Below are 23,459 nucleotides of genomic sequence, written 5' to 3' on the forward strand. Positions count from 1 at the left end.
TCATACAAAGACTCTAGTGACCAGGCTCCCTAGAGAGAAAAGGCAATGATAAAGCACAATGGCCTCAAGAGGTGAGCTGGCTCACAACCACCCCTGTGCTACTGTTTACACCACTAGTACCATGACCTTGCTCAGACACACATGGGGTATAGAGGGCCCCAATAGCTACTAGGACTGAGTTGAAGCTTTCTTGACTGACTTCTCCGGCTACGGTACTTTAACTTTTCCCACAAAATTCCCCCTGGCAACTAAGAGTCAGTCCCTCGGATTGACTTTAGCCTAGAAAGGATGACTAACTGTACGTGGTGTTTTTAAATATTTTCTGTCTTCTAAATCATAGAAAATGTGTACATTAGCCTTCTGCGAGACAGACTTGAGAAACAACGCACACATTGTTGTCCTTTATGCTGAAATGTAGTACAGGTGAGAGTGATGACTTGTCATGTATACACATGGCTGCAAATAATTGTGAGTGCTCTCTTCCATGCTCTACACACAAACCCTATCCTTGAGGCCAGCCTTATCCACTACTCATGCTAGATATTTTTCATACTTTTGCAACTAAGATTCATATTTGGCTCCATATGTAAAAAGACATTCTGTTTCTGAGAGTTCCTGACTAGAATGGTCTGCACATACACTCTCATTTGCTGGAAGTCCAAGGCCAAGCCATACTGTATTTCAGTGTGTCCTAGAAAGCTTTTCTTCATCCTCTAGGCTTCTGATTACCTCACCACATCATACACTGGCTGTTTAGTCTCCAATTGCCATTTATAAAACACAGAGCACCAACTCAGATGAGTGGAACTGTGATGGGAACTTGGATGTTGCTGCCCTGCCTTTTTTATCTGGCTGACCTTGTTCCGTTGGTGGGCTTCAAGTGGCAGCTTTCCACTGTATACAGAACTTGATCCTGTTACAGGATGACACATAAGCTAGCTTTGCCTCACACTTCCCAGAAGGTCAGTGCTGTCTCTTCACAACCATTTATAATCATTTGTCTGTCTTCTAAGGTGTGTGCTTAGCAAACAGTCATTTGACCACAGCAGTGTCTACATGACTATCCCTGGCATTCATGTTATTTTTAGACTACTGAGTCAAAGTACTTCCCAGAGGACAAGAGGCATGCTCTGCCATGAGCCTCCTCTATGAAATCTCAAGGCTACTTGAGACCATGGATTAAATACCTAAATCTGTCTTAATTTCACCTAGAGATGGAGAGTTGATTATAGATTATATCAACTGTGAGGAGCCTTAGGATCTTGGAGACCTTCTCAGGGTAGCCAAACTTGACATTAGAGCTCAGGCCTCTTAATAGTAGCAGATGTTGCAATGTCAGTGCATAAACAGAATTGCCTTGTTCCCTCCAATTCGTCTCATGGATACAAATTCACCCATCAGAAATTGTGTCTGCCATGTTTGTTATGCTGCAATCTCAAGTTACAAGCCCATCCTAGGAAAATATAGCTGTCAGTGTTCTCAGATCCAGAACAACTCTAATCAAGAGGGGTGGCAGGGAGGAAGGCAACACAAAATAGTTTTCTTTTTTTTTCTTTCTTTCTTTTTTTTCTTTTTCTTTTCTTTTTTTTTTTTTTTTTTTTTTTTTGAGACAGAGTCTCACTCTGTGGCCCAGGCTGAAGTGCAGTGGCGATCTCAGCTCACTGCAAGCTCCGCCTCCCAGGTTCACGCCATTCTCCTGCCTCAGCCTCCTGAGTAGCTGGGACTACAGGCACCCGCCACCATGCCTGGCTATTTTTTCTGTATTTTGTTTAGTAGAGACGGGGTTTCACCATGTTAGCCAGGATGGTCTCAATCTGCTGACCTTGTGATCTGCCTGCCTCAGCCTCCCAAAGTGCTGGGATTACAGGCGTGAGCCACCACGCCAGGCCACAATAGTTTTCTTTTCTAAGTGAAAAAATAAAAAAATGGGGCTTTGAAATTTTATGGCATTTCTCTGGTACTCTATGAATGGGAAAAAACTCTATGTAGATACTGAATTAATGCCTCTATCTGCTTGAAAAATCTACGTAGGAGAGACTCCAAGTGAGAAGAGTTTCTTTCAGGACTTAGGTTTCTCCAGTAATTTCTTTAGCGGCTAGAATAAAGTTAATACAAAACTTTGTGAACTCTCATACATTGATCATGAAAGTTCACCGTTATCTTTGCTGAAGGAAGTTTATCATTTTCCAGAATGATGAAAGTTCATCATCATCCTCAATGATTGAAGGCAAGTCACCCAAGTGTTACTAATATTCTTGCTAGAGACAAGTGTAAATGAAATTGATGCCAATGCTATGCATCCTGGAAATTATATATTTATATACAATTTTTAAGTTTAATATATATATGAGATAGTGATTAGTCAGATATTGGTAGCTCAGATGTCAGGAAAGATTAAAATAATTATTGACTGAAAACTTAGGAAATCCTACAATTACTAATATCAATGAAATATCTGTCACTTTTCTGTGAAAAATTATGGAAAGAGGCAAGAACTTATTATGAAAAAAGTCAGAGAGTCACATACTAAATACTCAGAAATACTTGTTGAATTGAATTGTGGATCTTTCTCTTAACATGCCCCTTTAACCAGAAGAGAAAGAAACAGCAGTAATTAAAGAGGATCTATGACTCTGATGTAAAGATGCATTGTTAAGATAGCCATCTTTGTTGTTCTGACTTTTTCCTTACTCTGCATAGGGCACTCATCCTTTTGAAAGGAAAAGGGACCAGAGGTCATGAGGAGTATAGCATTTGTTTGAAACGAAATCAGTGTTCTCCACATTGTAGGGGCTTCCATAGTTTTAAAGAATCAGTTAGGCACAAGGCACTGAACTAAGAACTTGATATGTCATTTGATCCTTAGAACAACCTTACAGGGTGGGAATTATTAGACTGATATCATAAATGAGGAAAATGAGACTCAGAAAGGTGAGCAAGGGTCTTTGCCCAAGGTCACAGAGCTAGGAAATGACAGAGCTGGGATTGCGACCCAAATGTGTCTGACTCTGAAGCCTGCTATATTATACTCTCTCATTTAGCCTCACACCATACTCTCTGTAGGTAGAAGCAAATCTTAACTCCATTTTATAGACAAGGACATTAAGGCATAGGACAGAGAAGTATTATTCCAAAGAGTCTAAAACATTTCTTCTTTCATATAATCTAGGCTCCAAAGCGGGGAAGTGAAGTAAAAAATTCGCCTTCTTCACTAGGCTTCTACCTTAGAAAAATCTCTACCCAGCAATCAGTCTTAGTGACGTACTGCTCTACAGGAGGCAGTATACAAAATAATCCAACTTGCTGTGACAACACCACATTGTGGCGGAGATGGAAGCAGAACATAGTCCTGAGATGCACTTGTTAAAAAACAGTAGTAGGCAGGCAGAAATCTGGGCTTTAACCCCGTTCCCATGCTCTTTACTGTTATTTGGTGAATGAATTCCACCATGTATTGGTGTCACATTCACTTTAAGGCTATGCAAAGTGCTTTATAGAATTCATAAGGCTTTAAAATACCTTTGAGCCTAGAATTTTAAAGTGCTTCCCAGATATTCTATGGTGGGAAATATGCTTGTTTGCAAATGAATATATAAGAAGTGAGAGGTTAAAAGATGCATCTCAAATCACAAAGGCACAGCTAGGAATAGAGTCAGCCTGTTAAATTTCAATTCTGGGCCCAAAGCACTAGACTGGTGTGTTTTTAATCTCTTAGGAATTGTAGAACCTTTTGAGAATTCTGATCTCAGGAAGTCTCAAACAGTTTAAATGATGAGTCATCATTATAAGCATTTTAAAAGTTTTAAGCCTTTTAAAAAATCAATCATTACAACCACCTTAAAATGGTATCTCATCTTAAGTCTATGGATTTGTTTAGCCCTAAATAAGGTAATTAGTCCTAAAAGGCTGGCAAGTGGCCCCCATTATCCCACTTTGTTTAGAGGAACCTAGATCATTTCTGGGCTCAAAGAGGCTGCTTTGAAAACCTTGTATTAATTATCTTGAGGTGGACTAGGAAGTGGTTTTGTAGTCCGGAACCTTGGGCTTCAATCTTGACTCTGATCCTTAGTTAAGTTTCCTTTAGCTTTAGTTTTCTCATCTGCACAATGGGAATTAAATGAATATCGCTAACTACACAGGATTGGGGTGAGAATACAAGGACATAGGACTTAGGAAATGTATGTGTATAAGGCAGTAGAGTATGATACAAAAATCAAGTGGTAGTCTAGAAAGACAACTACATTTTTTTGGCCATAACATGCCTGATTGGGAAGGTCTCTGAAGGCTCATTCTGCAATATTATAAGCCTACAGAGAAAGATGTAGTATTCCTTACATGCATGACAAGGCCTTCCAAAAGTATGACAAACAGACATATACAGGCAACAAAACTGAGACTGAAAGATTCTCTTGAATACCAAAGACTGAATATAGATGTTACTTCATGTAGAAATTGGCCCTGTATAAAATGCAAGGGGGAATTAGCTCCCTTCTCAGACATGGACATCTCTGAAAGTCAATCAAGATTTGATGCTCTCATGGCAGAGAAAGATGATACATGGAAATGGGCAACAGAGGGGAAACAAAAACATTGCAGACCCTTGGATGGCAGCCACAAAGAATCCAGATAGCCTGAGAAAAGGGTGAGTTGTAGAGTGGAGAGAAAATGAGACATTATCAACATCCTATGCTACCTCCCCTGACAGTTTCTTTCTCCTTCCACTATTCACTTGTTCTCCCCCACTTCTCTCACATCCTCTGGCTTCCAAAAACAAACAAATGAACAAACAAATGGTTTTCCCATCTCTGTTCCTTTTCTCACACCGTTTTGCTTGCCTAGAATTCCCTTCTCATCACTCCTCTCAGCACCTCCGCCAAAATAAGAAAAATTCTGGAATGTCCTTTTACTCATCGCTGAACCCAAGTCTACCCCATCTTGCTAGGCCCCAGTGAATTCTTATCTCCTTTAAATTTGAGTTTCTCTTGTGGCCACATTCATTTTCTATTTGAGATTACAATTATTTGTATACTTGGTCTTATTTCCTTTACTTGACTGTAATTTCCTTCCTTCAGACAAATTACAGTTATTGGCACAGCACTCAACACAGAGTAGGCGTTAAATGAATGATTTTAGATTATCATTGCTTGAGGTAAGCAGGCCACCATCATCTCTCACCTTGATTTCTGCAACAGCCCAAGTAATCTTTCTGCATTCTGTATTGTTTCCTTCCAATCTATCCTTTATGCAATCACAATATATATCTTAAGAACAGTACTTTCATTACATTACTCTCCTACTCAAGAACTTTAATTAATGTCCTGCTGTACATAATAAGGTCCAAATCCCTCTGCCTTTCTCTCAGAGCTCTTTGATATCAGCTGAATAGGATTCTTGCTGCTTCCAGGTATTTGTGTACGTTGCTTGCTCCCTTGTAGTGGAATGCTTTCTCCTCTCCACAGATCCAAATTCAATTGATCTCAACTCCATCAGGAAGCCTTCCCAAACTCGAATTTGGAGCTAAATTGTCAGTAGGACTATTCCAAGACTCTCTTTGTGTGAGGACTGAGAAGCAACAGCTAAGCTCTGATGTTCCTTTGGCAGTTCAAGTTTTATCTAAAATAGCTTTCTACTAATTACAAGAAAAGTCTCCTCCATCCTTCATTGGTCCTCTTTTATAATTCTACAGCATTATTCTCTGTACCGCATATCCTGTAACAAAATCATATCTTTCCTCATATTGTTATGTACCTGTCTCCAATGTATATGCTTTGTCTTTCAAATGAGATTGCAAAATTTGCATCTATTTTGCTCTTTCCACAAACTGGGGACCTACTAGGTCTTCAGTTCACACTTTTAAACAATTACTGATTTATTCCTTGATTATTCTGTCTGGCCTTCCCTTTGTCTGCAGCCATTTTAAGGAGCTTATTATTCAGTTGATACCTGAAAGACGATGTTGACTTGGTGAGACCAGTTTTTTTTAAGAAAGTCCTCACTTTCCCTCAACATTTTCAGAGCAAATCTTATAATGCTCTAAGCATATTTTAGCTTGCTGTCTTTGGAGATCTTTTAATATCTGTATCTATCTATGTATCTATTTATCTGTCTATCACTGCTTTGTTGTTCATGTTAATTCAGCAGTTATTAAGTATAGGTACTTAATACTTCACACTATGTGTGAAGGACATTAAAATAGAATTTTTATATAGAGAACAATAAATTCTCATTATTTTAATAAAAGAGAAGTATTTTCATGGTCCTCCTATTAATAACTGAATAAATATTAACCTTCATTACTAGTTTCTCTAAACACAGTATATTCCAAGGCTTATAAATAAGCAGTTGTGTAATGAGAGAAAAGGCACTTGCATTCCATCCAATGACAACACATTAACAATATTCCCTCTCCTTTCAAAGCCATTTGGAGAATTTTCATCAACAAAGAGAAAATAGCCAAAGGAAAAATAGAAAAGTTATTGAAAAAATTACTCAGGATCAATCAACCCTTTAAATGAAAATGTTCCTTAAAAAATTACACATTCTTTTCTTTCCTGATTTACTTTCAATACTTCAATCTCGAATTCAGTATTTTTCCCTCCCCTTTTCCCTAAACATTATTTGCCCACATTTGTCTACACTCCCTTGTTGTCACAATATACCAATTTTGTCAAAGCGAGGCACTTAATTGCCATCTGCTAGAAAATTGTCAAAATGAATATATACATCTATGGTGTCTACAATGTGAAAGGTGTCCCCTAAGACATGACACCCTCATGTGGTGCACAACCTGTACAACTTTATGTGGTCATCTTTCCCTGCAGCTATTCTAGAAAAGGCAGAAGTTTTCCTTTTCATTTAAAAGGAAAAGTTGTTCCTTCTGATTGGAAACAAGGTGGCTGTTAGGGTTTCCTGCTCTCTGATTGGAGACTTCATATTCTCTTCCCTGACCAGACCATTTCAAGCTCAGGGTGCTAATCTGATCAGAGGCACTGGTAAAACAAGTTAAGGCTTTTCCTGTAATTAGTAGAAAGCTATTTTAGATAAAACTTGGACTGCCAAAGGAACATCAGAGCTTAGCTGTTGCTTCTCAGTCCTCACAAAAAAAGAGAGAGCCTTGGAATTGTCCTACTGACACCTAGCTCCAAATTCAAGTGCCAGGTACAGGAGAAATTTGACACTAAGGTAATGAGTCAAGAGCTTTTCAGTCAAAGTGAAAAGCCGACCAGAAATAGATTAAATTCTGATTAACAGTTAAGATTAGTGAAAAGGTTACCAAATGGTACTTAGTTATTTGTTTAAACCTGCTCTCCATATAGTACATTTAAATGCAATATTCTTTAGTGTTATTATGCTGGAGTATTTTAATAAATGCGCATTTTGGATTTTTTTAAGAACTGGGTAGATAACTCATCATTCTCACTTTTATTAAAATTAACTATGTTCATGACCGAAGACTAGTAATTCAAGACCACACAATCAATATGGGCCTCCTCCTAGTACATATGATGCCTCTGTGTGAGTTAGAAAAATCTATAATCCTCTGGGAAGATATGAGGCAGTCCTGCTTACACTGCCTACTGGTAATGCAAAAGTTTGCACAGGGTGCTATGGGAACCCTAGGGGAAGGGTGTCTAGCCCAGATGGGATAGCAGTGAAGGCCTTCTGGATGAGACTGCTGAGCTGAGTTAATGGCACATCACTGGCTTCATTTAAGAGACATAAAAGCTAAGTCACAGAAAGATTAAGCAATTTACCCCATATTGCACCACCATCTTTGGAGTCCACCAAAGTAAAGTGACTCCCAATCTAAGAAAGAGTCCAAACTCTTCAACTTCTTGCTACAAGTTACCAAGGAGCAAAGATTTTTGTGAGAAAATTCCATACTGACATGCCTCACAGACACGAACATTGGCATATTAAAATGCAGGCACACCAAAATAACCCAATCCTGTAGCCTTTTAGGACAGCTCATTAACACCTATACCACAATCCTGGCAACCTTTAGTTCTTCATTTTGTGGTTGCTGCAGCTTGCTACAGGAAGATGCATTGTGTCCGCTCAAACTTCCTTGGACACCAACTTTAAGAGGCCTGAGTCATTCAAATCATTCCCCAAAGTCCTTCGACCACCAAAGGCAGCAAACAAAAGTACTGCTAATTAAAAATGTAATTAGAGTTTATTATAACTAGCATACATTTGTTCTAGGTCTGATTCACTCCTGCTTTGAACTGGCTTTGTCCTGTTTTTATTTGTGCTTAATTGTACTGTTTTATGTGCACTTAATTTTGTAAGATACTTCATATCTTTTCTGGATGCAGGCAGAGTGTAATTTCTAAATAAACAACAAACAATGGATTAAAGTTATGTAGAATTATCTCTTTTATGTGCTTCATGTACAGTTTATAGTACACTGAGGCCCCTTACAAATTCAGTGTGGATGGTATGTTTATGCCTGTTTTATAGGACTTGGAACAATTTTGCTGCTTTAAATGATTACAGAGGCTTACAGTTATATACTAGCCTTTACCACATATTTTTAGTTATATCTACAGTTTATTTGGTGTAGTGTCCTTGGTCAGGAACACAATCCCCAATAATAATAACGCCCTATAAGCAAAGACAGTGTACATTATGACAACCCACTTTATGAGATAGTTGTAACACATTCCAGGTTAGGAGGAGGGAAGAAAGAAACTTGAAAGAATGGCCATGTTTCCAAGAAAGTATGATCTACCTTCTGGAATATTACAGGCCAAATTTTAAACCCTGACTTTCTTTCTTTCTTTTTCTTTCTTTCTTTCTTTCTTTCTTTCTTTCTTTCTTTCTTTCTTTCTTTCTTTCTTTCTTTCTTTCTTTCTTTCTTTCTTTCTTTCTTTCTTTCTTTCTTTCTTTCTTTCTTTCTTTCTTTCTTTTCTTTCTTTCTTTTTCTTTCTCTCTCTCTCTCTCTCTCTCTCTCTCTCTCCCTCTCTTCTCTCTCTCTCTCTCTCTCCCTCTCTCTCTCTCTCTCTCTCTCTCTCTCTTTCTTTCTTTCTTTTTTTTTTTGTCCCATGTGCTCCTGCATCACCAGCCTCCTAGGAGCTAGTAATAAACAGGGAGCACAAACTCACTCTCCTATTAGCCTACAATAAGCAATTGGGAAGCTAAGTTATTTACAAACCCATTTTAGCATAGAAGAGGACTAATAAAATACTGCATGTTTTATGTTAAATGTCTGACTTTCATTTATTATTTCATTGAGAAAAACATGAGATTCTACTGCTAAAAAGGTTTTAAAACCACCTGACTACCTGATCCCCAAAGGCTCTTTCCAGGACATTCTATGGTCTATAATAGTGAAGATAAAAGGCTTCACTGGATTTTCATCATGGTTTCTTACTTCCACTATAGAAAACACTGAAATGAAATAGGAAAAATGTCATGGAGAAAGCAGATGAGACTTTTGTAACTGTGTAATGTGGATAAAAGAGGGCCCAAAACAGTAGAAAAAGGACACTAGATAATATATTTATTTTCTCTCATTTTAGCTTTTGTAGTTTACATTGGAATTTGGCATACAAAGAAATTGAAAGCTGGATAGTTTTTAATTATATGCCCATCAGCCAACCCTGCACTTCAGCCATGTTATACTAATCAACAGCTCTTCAATGATTGCACAACATTAATCAGGTGATATACAAAATTCTGTCGGTTGCTTTTATTCATTTATTTTTCTGAGTCTACTTGCCAGGGAATCTGTTGCCTTTAAAATTTCAATAGGACTTGCCTCATCTACTTTACTTTTTTACAATATTTCAATCAGTACCCTATGATTCCCTGGCCCTGGCCTCACCTGCCCAATTCAAGTATAACCTCACTTCTGATACTTTTCACTGTCACTGCTTAATTTAATACCAGTTTTCTCTCTAGGTTTGAGGGGGATATATTGTTTCTACTTTCCTCAAACAATTTCTTCATTTTTTCCCCTAAACTTCTTACATCAAAGTGAATTTGCTATCAGGCAGTCTCTCATATCTGCACGTAATCCATCTCTGAAAATTTGCTGGATGATGAATTTTGAATTGTAGGAACCTTTGTTCCATTATTTAGGTTGGAAAAGCGATAATGCATTCCCACCACATCTAAAAGTCCCAATATTTCTTCAGATATTGTAAAACACTGTTAAATGCCCAAGTAACAATCCTCCAAATATGTATCATATTATAAAGCATTTAAAACACTAAGTACCTAATTATTGAACACTTAACAGACGAGCAGATACTTTGTGAGATAATACCCTGCTATCCTGGGTACAAAGTACTTCCCACACAAAAAACAACCTTTCAAGCTGTTTGAAATGTTACGTTTGTGTCCCATCATTAGAAAAAAAGGCAGAGAAATTCAAAAAGTTCAGTGCCAGTGAGGAATTGTGGAAAGGCAAAGGAAGGCTTTTTCAGGAATTTCTAGAAAGAGGACTCACAAGTACGAAGGAATATAATAAGAAAACCACGAAGAGAACCACTAATGGGTGTTTTGATTCCATGTGAAACCAAAGTGAAGCTCTCACATACAAACAAACAAACAAAAAACATGTCACCAAGTTAAGTAAATTAAAGCAGAGGAGACCATAACAATGTCAAAATTATCATTTTAATTAGTCTTAACAGTCAAAGAGAGTTAAGTAGAGGTGAGGTAGGGAAGAAAGGGACAGCAATATCCGAATTCTGGGTAAGAGAAAAGTTGTTTTACTCAAGCTCGGCAGGAGGGAAATTGTCACAGTAAGCATTAATTGAGGTTAGTGAGAAGGGTACCAACTTGTTAATTTTCTGAAATCAAGAATCTTGTTCTGCAGCTTCATTTACTGTCCTCTTTATTGTTTACGCTTAGCTGTTTTAATAAAGCTACATCATATTTTCCTCTATAGTGCAAGAGACATGCACAGTGATGTGAATAAACCATGAAATAATATGTTAAAGGTACATAATAAATGCAAGTGACACTTATCAAGGGAAAATTTAAAATCAAGTTTATTATAAAATGGAACTGAGAAACTGCTCTTAGAGTTGGGGTTCAGAGGACAGCACCACGACGCTGGAGCTGACTTGAGGACAGTGAGGACTCAACTGACAGAGCCCAGAGTTAACGAAAACTTTCTGGGTTTCAAGTCTCTTTACTGACAGCCAAAAGGAGCTTAACAATTTTTGCTCATCAGGTACCTTTCATTTCCTGCGTCAAGCTGCAAAATCCCAGAAGAGAACAGGTAGAGACATTTGCTGGGGGAGGAGGCAAATGAATGAACATCCAGGATTTAGTTCTGCAAGCCGTACTTTCATTCCCCTCTACTCCTGGAGGCAGGGAAAAGGCTCAGTCCTCAGACCCACTGCCTCTTGTTTCAGAAGAACACTGCAAAGCTCTGGGTGTGCGAGTGGGTGGGGAGCATTAAGCATATCCCTCAGTATCCTACAGGTGCTTGAGGGAAACAAGGGGTAAGAATCCCTGTCCACAGGGGCCAATATTTCCTTTACAGGCTCTTTAAAGCAAGAGGCTTAAACAATAAATGCCTATAATGCTTTGGAAGATGAAAATCTCTAAAGTGCTAGTGACCAGGCAAGATTCTGATCTTACTCAATAATGCATTACACTTCCCTTTTAAATTACTGATTCAACCTTGGTTGAGTTGTACACAGTTTATTAATTCTCTCAATTTTTGATCACACTTGGTTAATGAAAGCTGGATGAATTGAATATTCTATTTCCTTATAATTGTGGATAATGTTCTCATATATTCTTATTTCCCTTCTGGGTATGGCATACCCAGTTTAGCATAATGCTGTAACTTCTTGTTAAAGACACAAAGCCATCACTAATATTTTTTTGGCATATAGTTAAAAGTGACTGAGAGATTTAGATTTTTTCCTTTTGGGAATTTAACAGTGGGAAGATAAGGTTGGTTTTGTTCTGGATCTCCTTCTCCAAGGCCAAGTCACAAAAGCTAGCTGGACAAATAACATCTAAGTGTCCAAAAAAATGCAGTAAGTAAATGTGAGATCAAACTGCATTTGCATATGGGAGCAACTGCAACAATTGTGTCTACATAAAATCTATACACTTATTGCTTCACACAGCAAATATGTCCCTGAAGGGTTGTGATTCAAGCATATATTTATCAACCAGATCATATAGGAGTTTGACTAGATGAACTTTAAGCTAAAATCAACAAGTGTTTCCTAAATCCAAGGTAGAATAATGAACACGATCTAATAATTAAGCATGTGGGGCTGTGACTGGGGCAGGGTGAAGCCCGAGACACAATTGTGCATTCCCCAAAATCTTACTACAGAAGACAATCAGCAAATACTCAGAGAAAATAAATAAGAAATACAGCAAAATATTAGCAGTGACTATCTCTGAGTGGTGGGGTACTAGATGATTTTTATTTACTTTTTAGAAGCTTTCTCGATTTTCTACATTCTCTGAAATCAGCATGCATTCCTTTATTTTATTACATTGAATTTTAATTTAAGTAGAGGAATGCTGAGAGAATTGACTATTAATAGTGAATACCTTGGCAAAGCATCTGGTAAAACAAATAACCACCATCTGTATATTTGTTTTGGTAATTGAGTCTCTCATTTACCAGTTTTGCTTAAAGGAAGTCTCATCCATGTGATTTTGTTCACTGTAGAATCCTCAGTGCTTAGCACAATGCTAAACACATAGCACATAGAGAGCAGGTATCAGTTTACGTTTTTAAAGAAATAAATGAATTTTAAAATTTGGAAAACATTAATTGAGTCTTAGTCTCTGTTTATAAATATGACTTGCAAATTTTATGGATTTGTGAAAATCAAGCCCTTTTATCACCCTGCAGGAATAGACATCAAAGCCAGCACATAATGAGACATAATGGAGGATGGATCACCTCCATTATTGAGTTGGCTAAGAGTCCTTCCCTGTTAGGTAGGGGTGTCTGACTAATTGGTAGTTAATAGCAAGAGTGTCACTGCTTTTGAGTTTATCATCAATTCTTAATTCTCTGTAGTGTTAGATGGGAACAGTGACGCAGCTAATTCCCAAATCATTTGTTTGGTTTGGAAAAGAGGTATGATTTTTTTCCCCAGCAGGGTTGCCTCCTAATTCTTTTTCCCTTGGACAGTGCCTTTCTTGGGAGTGTCACCTACCTGGATGATGGGGAAGGTAACCAGAAAAAGACTGGGGCAGCGGGAAGCCAGCCTGGGATTAAAATGTATCATCCTTTAGCCTTAGTGCTGAATGTTAGGTTCACTAGTGCCATTTGAGAGGGATAGTACCTTTTCTTTGTACAACACTTCAGAGTCTGTGGAGCTGGTGGGAGAAGTGAGTGGTTTTTTGTTTGTTTGTTTGTTTGTTTTAGAGGTTTTTTTCTGTGTTTGCTTTTTCTTTTAAAAAATCTCAGGAAGAAAGTTCAATGGTGTTGGAGGGATTATGGCCAACTTGCCTTAGATTAGGAGGATTTCTTCCCTTTTCCTCAAATATTTTTTTCTCCTCTTGGATGTGGAGAGGAATAAAGTTCATTGATTTTAATAAAGTTGAAGGTATCTCCTCTTACAATGGAAGATTTTTTTCTTTAAAAATCTCCAGGGGAAAAGATTCATTGCTTTTGGTAGAGCATCTCTCTTTAGGTCTGAAGGATTTCCATTAAAAAATAGGTTTTGTGAAGAGGACCTACAAGGGCAACTTGTTTTAATGAGGCTCGGGAGCCCTCCCTAGTAGGATTTTTCTTTCTTTCCTTTTCTTTAAAAGAAACAGTTTATTGGGAAAAATTAGAATGGGGGACATCTCTCCTGGAAAGATTTTCTTTTCCTTTCCTTGTTTCCTTTTTTTGTTTTTTGTTTTGTTTTTGTTTTTGTTTGTTTGTTTGTTTGCTTTTTTTTTTTTTTTTAATAAAACAGTGAAGGCTGAAAGATAAATAAGGTCTCTGGGATAGGGTGACATTGGACACATCCCCACACCCCCCCATTTCCCCCCCCACACACACATTCCCCACCTTGAAGAAGCTTGAGAAAGAGATTTTGTGGGTTTTTTTTTTTTCCTTATTGTGGGGGATGGAGAGGATAGTCATCAGGAATAATATGCAATGTCTGCAGTAAGGTGGTGGTGCATTTTCCTGGAGAGAATTTCTTCCTTTGATCCTTTAAAAAATAATCCCTTTGTTAATTTTCTTCTTCCTATTTTTCTCACCCCACCTTCTCTACCTCCTTCACTCTATCCTAGCTAGCCCTTTTCCCCTTCCCTTCAAATTTCCCCATCCTCCTTCTTTCTCTCTATCCCTCTCCTTTCCTCCCTCTCCCCTCTTTCTTTTTCCCTCTATCCCTCTCCTCCCTTCTCTCCCCCTCTTTCTTTTTCCCTCTCCCTCTCCCCTTTGTCTCTCTCTCTCTGGCTCCCTCCCTTCCTCTCTCTCTCTCTCCCTCTTTTTTCCTCTCCCTATCTCAGTCTCTCCCTACCCGCTCCTACCTTCCTCTCCCTTCTCCCTGTCCGGCTTTCTCCCTCCCTCCCTTCTTCCCTCCTCCCTCCCTTCTTCCCTCCTCCCTCCCTCCTTCCCTCCCTCTGTTTCTCTCTCTCATTCTCCCTTCTCTTCCTTCTTTCTCCCTCTCTCCTTTTCTTTGTTTCTTTTTTGTTTTCAGAAAAAATATTCCAGGACTTTGGTGAGTTTGGGGGCATCTTCATTCCCTTAAGAAAAATATTTCTGTTTAAAATATACTGTTCATGATCTTCTCTCCCCCGCCCCCCATAATTCTAAACGTATTTGCTTGTTTTGAGAAAAAAAGGGGTTTTGTTGAGGCTGAGAATACTTTTGTTTAAGAGGACTTTCTTGGCTTTGTGTTTCTCCCCTACCTATCTTTTCTATTTATTCTCAAATTACAAAAATTCTATATTAAGAATAAAGCTTTTGGTAAATTATACAAACATATTAAATTATCACATGTACCCTGAAAATATGTATGTCTAGTATGCATCAGTTAAAAATTAATTAAAAATAAATAAATAAAATAAAAAGAATGAAGTTTTTCGGTGAATTTTTGTCAACTCCCATTAGAAGGATTTTATTTTTTTCTTCTTTTAAAAAAATCGTTTTTTTTTTTCTTGGTTGTGTTTTGACAGAAAAATTCATGGGTCTTTGTAACACTGAAGTACTTCCTCTCTTTAAGAGGATTTTGTTTTTGTTTCATTAATAATATCCTCTTCACCAACACATATAACTTTCCATTCTTAATTTTATTTTAAATCTTAAAAAAACTGTATTTTAAGAATAAGGTTAATGTTCTTTAGTCATGGAGGAGTGGTATTTCTCTTGTCCCTCCCCTCCCCGTCCCCCACCCTTCTTGGAATTAAAAATTCAGGAGATTTGGTATAATCAGGGACCTATCCTTTAATATTTATTTCTTTTTTTAAAATTAAAATGTGTGTATCTAGAGGGGAGGATTCATAAATTTCATTAACTTTTATGATTTTTGAGAATATCTGCACTTAAAAGGATTTCCTGTTTTGCTTGTTTTCCTTAATTTTTTTTTTTAATTGAAGGGGTGGCAAATAAAGGTTATTATCCTTGGTGAGGTTAAAGATCCTTTAAGAGGATCTCCCTTTCTTTTAGTTCATTTTTTCAATTTTGTTTGTTTTTTGTTTTGGGGAGAATACTAGGTCTCTTATCTTGTGGTTAGAGGGATGGTATCTTTCTTTTAATTATTTTTTAAAATTGAGATGTAATTTACATACCATAAAATTCATCATCTTAACATACAATTCTGTGGGTTTTAGTGTATCCACAAGGTTGTGCACTCAACACCATTCTCTGATTCTAGAACATTTTAATCACCCTCAAAAGAAGCCCTGTACTCTTTAGCCATCATTCCCTTTTACACCTCCCATATTGCCCCACTCATTTCCTTTCCATCTCTAAGGATTTGCCTGTTCTGCACATTTTATGTAATTGGGAAAAATAATGTCAGGAAGCTTTGATGAGGTTGGTGGACCTTCCCTCTATTTTTGCCCCCTTAATTTTCTCAAGAGATTGAGCATGAGCCAGAAGTCAAATAAAGTTTATAAATTTCATGAATATTTTGAGGTTAGAAATACTGTTTAACTTACGATGATTTCTCGTTTTTCATTTTAAAATTTTTCTTTGGGGGATATCAGTTTCATGGGCTTTGATGAGGGTGAGGAGAATTTCCTTTTAGAAGCTCTTTCTTTTTTTTTTTTTTTTAAAATAATTTTCAGAGGAGGGGTAAGTTTCATTATCTGGGGTCACTGTCCCTTTCTTTTCCTTTTTAAAATTCATAAATTTGTTTTTATTATTTTGAGAATAAGATCTATTTGCTTTGGTGAGGGTGGGGCATCTCCCTTTAGAATGGCTGCTTGCTTGCTTGCTTTTTTTTTTCCTTTAAAATTATTTTTTTTCCACTGAAAGAGTTACAGTGGGTGGGCTTTGGAAAGGTCGGGCACCCTATCCTTAGCAGGATTTCAATTTATTTCCTTTACAAAACACACACACACAAACAAAAAAGGTCTTTGTGAGTAATCGGTTCAGGGTCTCTGCCTCTTCTCCTGTCTTCTCAGGCTCCCCTTCTATGCTGGCCCCCTCTGGGAGCATCAGAAGAGGAGCAGCAACCACTGCTTTGGAAAAAATATCAGAGCTGATGAAATGTCAGCTAAAAGACTGTTCTTAGACAAATGAGGATCCTATGTATCACAAAAGGCCATATGTTAGATTTTGTAAAAAAAACTACAATAGAAAATTCAGTCATTACATCCTATAAGCTGTCAAATTTTATTTTTGTCCTCCCCCACCTGCTGCCTTGTTCAAGGAAATAAAAGGGTTAATAATGCAGAGGAAAGCACTCTGCAAACTGTAAAGTGCCATAGGAGCAGAAGGAATTATAGAATCCTTATTAGAATACCTCTGAATGGTTTCCTGGTTTCTATGGATTTTTTTTTTTTTTTTTTTTTTTTTTTTTTTTGCCTTTCCTTGGAGGCACTTTCCCTTTGGGCTGCAGATCTGCAGAATCCCTAGTTGGAGATTTTAATAAATGCATAAGAATTGTACTCTGAGAAACTAAAGACCACTGACCAATACTTCATTATCTTTTCTAGAACATCCTGTAGTGACTGCTTAGGAACTATTAGAATATACCAAATAAATCAGATGGTATCATCAAAACTTGGCAAGGAGGGGGCAAAAACTGAAGAGAAAAGAAAATAATTTCATTCTGACCTTCAACAGGTTAAACATTTGAATCTATAATCCCAAAGCTGTTTACAGTCACTGCAGATACTCTGTTCACTTAGGAAAAAATTTATTATCCCCTGAAGCTAACAATATCATTATTAGTCTGCTGCTGGTGGGACTGCATGGGATAAGGGCACTTTCCAAGCCATTAAAAAAATTGTTAGTAATTTGCTTCTTAATTATAGTTCCAATAACCACTCTGAAAATGGAAAGATTGACTGTATTTCCTTAAGGGCTATATATTCCATGCCATTTAAATAAGCACTTACTTCTCACTCTGAAACCAATGAGAATAATTTTTATTCATTCACAGCAGCAGCCAACACATTGCTGGAAATAGATAGGTTTCAAGCTTCAGCAAGTGTTTATTAAGCAAAACCAAGGAGGGCTGCATTGAACTAGGCACTGAGAAAGGCCACCCCTATTTTTGAGAAGCTCAGAAATCACTAAAATATTCTGATAGGAATCACCAGATATCATATAAACAAATGCTTGCTATTTTGCAAGAAAATGTACAAAAATACCAGTTTTGTACATAAAAACTGTCCTGATATGGTTTGAGGATAATGGTTATTACTGTGCAGTCATCAGGAGGGATACACAGACCCCTTTTATCTCCCCCAAAAGCCATAAAAGTGTATTTCCCCCCAGATTTTCATCAATCACTTGTATGATGTGATTTTAATTTCATAGACGGTCGAAACCCAATGAATAAACAAAATTTTGTCTTTCTTCAAGCATAGCTGATGTGAGAGAAAGAAACATGGTCTACTTCATATAAGCCCCATCCCTCCCGGGAAGAAAGTTATAGCGTTGCTAAAGAACCAATTCACACATCCTTACTTACACTTGCTGCCACCAGGTGGGAGACCATGGCTCATTTCCTGGGAATTGAAACATTTTAGAAAGAAAAGAAATAGACATGTTTGGTTCACAGACTGACTGTGTTATGCTATTTGGAAAGAAAACATGAGCCACCTTTTCTCAGTCTCTACCCTCATGCTTGGCATAGAATTGCAGGTTCTGAAACGTTCCTGAAATCCCAAAAGAGGGCAGACTACAAGGCTGGAAAATGTTTTTTTGCTACAATACCAGTCAACAAAATTATCTGGGAGAAACTTGTAGTCACATTCAAACACTTGGTTTTGCTCATTTCATCCTTTGAGTTATCAGGATAGCTTCATGCTTGCTACGGAGGATTTCATGGCATGATGAAACCTGTATTTTGTTTTGTTCCCTGACATTTTGTGCACGTATGTATAGTATGTGCGTGTGTGTGTCAGGGGTGTGTGCACGCCTATGCATGTTGCATAGCTGTTTCCCCCCAAGCTTGCCTTGAGGAGGCAGTGTTTGAAAACAACATCACCCCAGCTAAGATGACAACTTGTTTGCCTTGAATGTTAAGGTACAAGCCAGCTGGTTGCAGGTGCCATTTGTCTGAGGAAGATGCAGGAGAGAATGATCCTATCACTGAAGATCAGATGTTTCCAGCTGCACCAGAGAGCAACTGCATAGCAACATTGAGGGTGTTGTAAAAGGGTTTGGCTCCAAGCAATTTAATTTGAGCACGTACCCAGATCCTTTGCATCCTTCAAAATTCTCCAGAGCCACTGATCAGTTAATCTGCATGGCCTTCTTAACGGATGGTCGTGGCTTTTAACCCCATTCTACAGATAAGTGATTCAAACAATATCTGGCTCTACTAAGGGCAAAGTCAAACCCCTGGGATCCTGGTCTCCTGCCAGTGTTGCCAAATGTCCGTGAGTCAGCTAGCCAGCACGTCTGAGTGGGCACTATGTAGAGGAAACTAATCTGATTCCCCTTACCTTAATCCTCCTCATCTGTCTGGCAACAACATTTTCCTGTCAAACAGGTAGGAGATGCTTTCGCATAGGAGCAGGGGATGCTTTTCACTGGCGGAAGGGTCCTGGTCTCCAGTCAGCCTTCCAGAGGCCAAAGAGGAGATGCATTCGCTGGGTATTACGTCCCCACGTGTCAGTTTCACAGCCATGTTCCCAAAATTTCGCTTAAGATGGCCACAGGTCAGGTGATTCCTGCTTGTCTTTTTCCCACCAGCTTAATGCAAACTCTTCCAAAAAAGACGAGAGCAATCACCCGGTGGGGGTGAGCTCCCAAATCTAGCCACCCCAACTTTGCCCTTCTTAAGATCACTTCAGGAAAGGGTATTTTCAGGAAAGGGAGGGATACACCCCCTGGTGTGAGAGCTAGGGTGTTGGACTTTTAAAAAAATTGTCAGTCTCCCACCGTCCTGTTTCATTTATTTATTTTTAAACCTCTGCACTTTCTTTTCTCTGTGAAACTTTTCATTTTAGCCGTCTTTTTCAGTCGTTCGTCATTGCAGATATTTTGCAAACTCAAGCCTCCCTACTAAGAACTCAGGAAGCAACGAGCGCTTCTATTTCGTGATGCCAACCTCTGCCCCCTCCCCTCCTGCATTCTACATTCTATAAGTATGCGGTCCACAGCAGAAGGGTTCCTTATGGTCTGCTAGGCAGCAGGATGGACCGGTATTGTTCGTGTGTTGTGTTATTCGTTTGTGTGTGCGCGCGCGTGTGTGTGTGTGTGTGTGTGTGTGAATGCGCGCGTGTGTGTATGTTTTCCTGCAGGGGAAGCTAAATTGAGGTGTGTGTGTGCATTATCATGGTTTTCACAGTTTTGTGGAACGAAGTTTAGGGGAACGGAAGAGTAGGGAGAGTGCAGAGAAAGCAGGAAAGACAGGCATACTCGCGCTGAAGAGCAGACGGGGTTTCAGGGTCCAAGGCAAACACGAAAACCTTTTTCCTCCCTACTCCCCCTGGGCGAGTGCCGGAGGATTCTCCACTCATCTTTTCCTGGCCAAGTGTAACGATTTAGAAGGCGTCGCGGTAGACTGGTAGAGATGAAGGTTCCCCTTCACACGTTCTGCAATCCCATCTCCTATTTTCGTGTCTCTAAACGAGGACTCCTGTACCATTCCAGCTGGCCCTGGTGCGGGATGCCAGTTGCCCCGTTTGTGACGCTGCGCATCATTGTATCACTGCGTTTGCACCTACCTGCTGGGAAATCCTGCAGACAGATGGAATGGTGGCTTCGACACACGCATGCTCTCCCCCTCCTCCCGGAGAACCCTGCCCTTCCCCTGCAGTGCGCGTGGGCGCCGCCCATCCCCTAGTCCCCACCAGGAGTACCGGCTCACAGCAGCCGGCAGAGGCGCCGGGCACCTCCCTGGAGCGCCGCCAGTTGCGCCCAGCTGAGGAGCCCCCTCCCCAGTGGAAGGGAGGGGGGCCAAGCAGGCGGCGGCTCCGCAGCTTGGGCCTCTGCGGCAGTGACCGCGGCTAAGAGGTGTGTCCCACCGCCCCCACTCAATCCCTCCGCTATGTACTTGGGGCCAGCCTTAAACACTTCTCCAGGTCTCTTGCGCTCCTCGAGGGTATCTTCATCTTCTCTTTCAAGACTCACCGCACTGTCGCTTCTCCTCACGGGGAAAACTGCTCCCACCTCCCTGCTGTCACCCCCGTTTCTAGCCCCAAACAGCCCATTCTCGATTCCCACATGTTGCTTCCCGCCTCCCAACCCCTTCCCATTCCCTCGGGTTCCCCAATCCCTGCATCTTTCTCAGCATCTTGGCCAGCCAGTGGCAGACAAGCGGGATGCAAGGGGTACCCGGAGTCCCGCGGGCTCCATAGCCATCTGACTTCGCCTTGCTTCTTTTCCGCGCTCCAGGGGGTCTTTTGCTTACCTTTATTCTGGACCACGACATTGGCGTTCTGGGCGATGGCAATGGCGATGGCGAGGTCTTTAGACCCCTCTCTCGAATGTCCACCGGACATTGCAATAGACATGGTGCTGGACTCGGACGGGACTCTGGAGGCGCCTCAGGGCAGAACTCTGGGGCCAGCTCTGTCACAGGTTCTGGGGTCGGCTCTGGGGCCGCCTCTGGGGCAACTTCTGGAGTCAGCTCTGGGGCCTGCTCTGGGACCGACTCTGGGGCAGGTTCTGGAGTCGGCTCTGGGGCAGGCTCTATGGCAGGTTCTGGGGCCGGTTCTGGGGCCGGCTCTGTGGCAGGTTCTGGGGCCGGCTCTGTGGCAGGTTCTGGCGCCGGCTCTGTGGCTGGTTCTGGGGTCGGTTCTGTGTACAGTTCTGTGGCTGGTTCTGAGGTCGCCTCCGGACAGGGTCCTGGAGCAGGCTCTGGACAGGGCTCTGGTACGGGTTCTGGCGAAGGCTCGGAGAGCAGTGGTGGAGCCGGCGGCGGAGCCGGTGGTGGTGGCGGCGGCGGCCAAGGCGGCGGAGGCTCTGAAGACTCAGCGGGCTGCTCTCCATCCTGAGGCGGGGCAGTGCCCTGGGCCGCGGCAGCTCCGCGGTCCATGTCCGCACACCGCCTCAGGTCTGGGCAGCCTGCGTCCCTAAGCCTGGAGGGCTAAAGTACCCTCGGGCGCCCCGCCCACTTCAGTCTGGCAGCCCCTCGCAGGGTGCCAAACTTTCCCCCATCCCACTCCATGGCTGGCTGGGCTCTGAGGTCTAACCCGTAGGCGCTCAGCGTCTCCCTGTGCTGGAACACGCCCCTCAGTGAGCGCACACCTCTTCGTAAGCAGCCACGGGTCCGATGGGCGGGAAGCAGAGGGGCTTGCGAACGCGGACTGGGCAGAGTGCTTGATGACTTCCTAGCGACGCGCGGGAGGGGAGGGGAGAGACAAAAAGGGGAGGGGGAGTGGAGCGGCGTGGAGGTTGGGGGGCAGGTTGGAGCCTGGCCGTGTTTAACCCTTTAGTAACACGAATGAAGAGAGAAAAAAAAAAAAAAAAAAAAAAAGCCAGAGGCGAAGTTGAGGGTCTTTGCAATTCCCCAACCACTTAGCCATGAGCTGCTGCTCAGAACAGCTTCCATCCTGTGTCTGCTCTCTCCCTCAGCAGCAGGTGAGCTTAGCCTCGGACCAACCTCTTGCCCCCCATCTCCAAGCCTCGATGGGCAAGTAATACTTTTTATCTAAGCCTGGAAAAGAAATTAAGCGGCATGGTGTGTGTGTGTGTGTGTGTGTGTGTGTGTGTGTGGCGGCGGGGGTGGGGGTGTTCAGCCTCCTTTGAAGTACAATTTGCCCCCCTTCGGTTTTTGCGTTTCTGAGCTTTGCCAGATCCAAGCGGTTTGCTGTTGGGTACAGAGTTTGAGGTGATTCAGGAAAGGAGTGTGATGAGGGAGGCTGGAGCCCCGGCGTTCCGCAGCCTACAGCCTCCCCGAGAGCAAGGCGAGAGTGCCCCGGCAGCAGCAGCTGTGCTAGCGCTCGGGAGCTGAGGCTACTCTGGTCTCCGCAGCTATCTGGGCATCTGTCTGACTCGCCTATGCCACAGGAGCCTGCCTTGTGCTTTTAGCTGGATTTCCCAGCCACCGGCAGGAGTTGTTTTTTTTTCCCCCCCAAACTTGTTAACGCGCGCGCGCGCGCGTGTGTGCGTGTGCGTGTGCGTGTGTGTGTGTGTGTCTTGGGCTGGGGAAATTCACTGCAACACCCACACCTTTTTCACCTCCTGAAGCAGTCTGACATTAGAGATGGGAGATTCTGTTGCGAAGAGAACGGCTGATGCCTAGCGCAGCACCTTTCCCACCACATCGGGAGACTTTAGAAGCTCTTTCTGTTATAGTCACCTACACATGCATACAAACCATCATCTTAGTCAGACCTAGACTTGAGACGCCAATATCTTACCAATTGTAATTAAAATTTGAGAAGACTACCCGTTAAGCCACAGCTGGGTGGGGGGATCGGACGGGGGAGAAACACCTGTAAGCCTGATTTGAAATATGAGAAGTGAGTTTATCTCCCATACACATAATGCTGCAGTTGTGGGTAGCAGCCCTCTTTCTGCAGCCCCTTCTCTAGCCATCTACTCCCAGACCATATCCTCCACCATTCCCTCTTCTTTTGCCAATGGACTCTGACCTAGCCAGAATTTTCTGGAATCTGCAGCATCTTTCTGTTACCTACACTATGTCTCAGCAATAAATAATACCACAAGAGCACAGTCTCACCTAACTCCCTCCAAAAACCAGAATCTCTGGTGAGGTCTGCATTTCCCAGATCCTTGCTGCAGCATCACAGCCTAAGCCTACCTTTGCAGAGATATGTTACACTGCTTGGCAGCTACTAAGCTAGTGCAGGGACGGTCCTTAAACTCTGGGGATGGGAAGACCAGGAGAGATGAGCCCTATCCATTCCCTCATATGGTAGTCCTC

General features: G+C 41.2%; 1 protein-coding gene across 1 annotated transcript in view; it reads right to left on the minus strand.

The window, feature by feature from the left end:
* DGKK (diacylglycerol kinase kappa) overlaps positions 1-21,698 on the minus strand; it is a 109,305-nt gene extending 87,607 nt beyond the window's left edge. Inside the window, exon 1 of the mRNA XM_050776836.1 lies at positions 20,979-21,698. Within this exon, the coding sequence (XP_050632793.1) occupies positions 20,979-21,605 (627 nt within the window). The 5' untranslated portion in view covers positions 21,606-21,698. The remainder of the gene's footprint in view (positions 1-20,978) is intronic.
* Positions 21,699-23,459: the final 1,761 nt, after the last annotated feature.

Source organism: Macaca thibetana, chromosome X (assembly GCF_024542745.1).
Source record: "Macaca thibetana thibetana isolate TM-01 chromosome X, ASM2454274v1, whole genome shotgun sequence".
NCBI lineage: Eukaryota > Metazoa > Chordata > Mammalia > Primates > Cercopithecidae > Macaca > Macaca thibetana.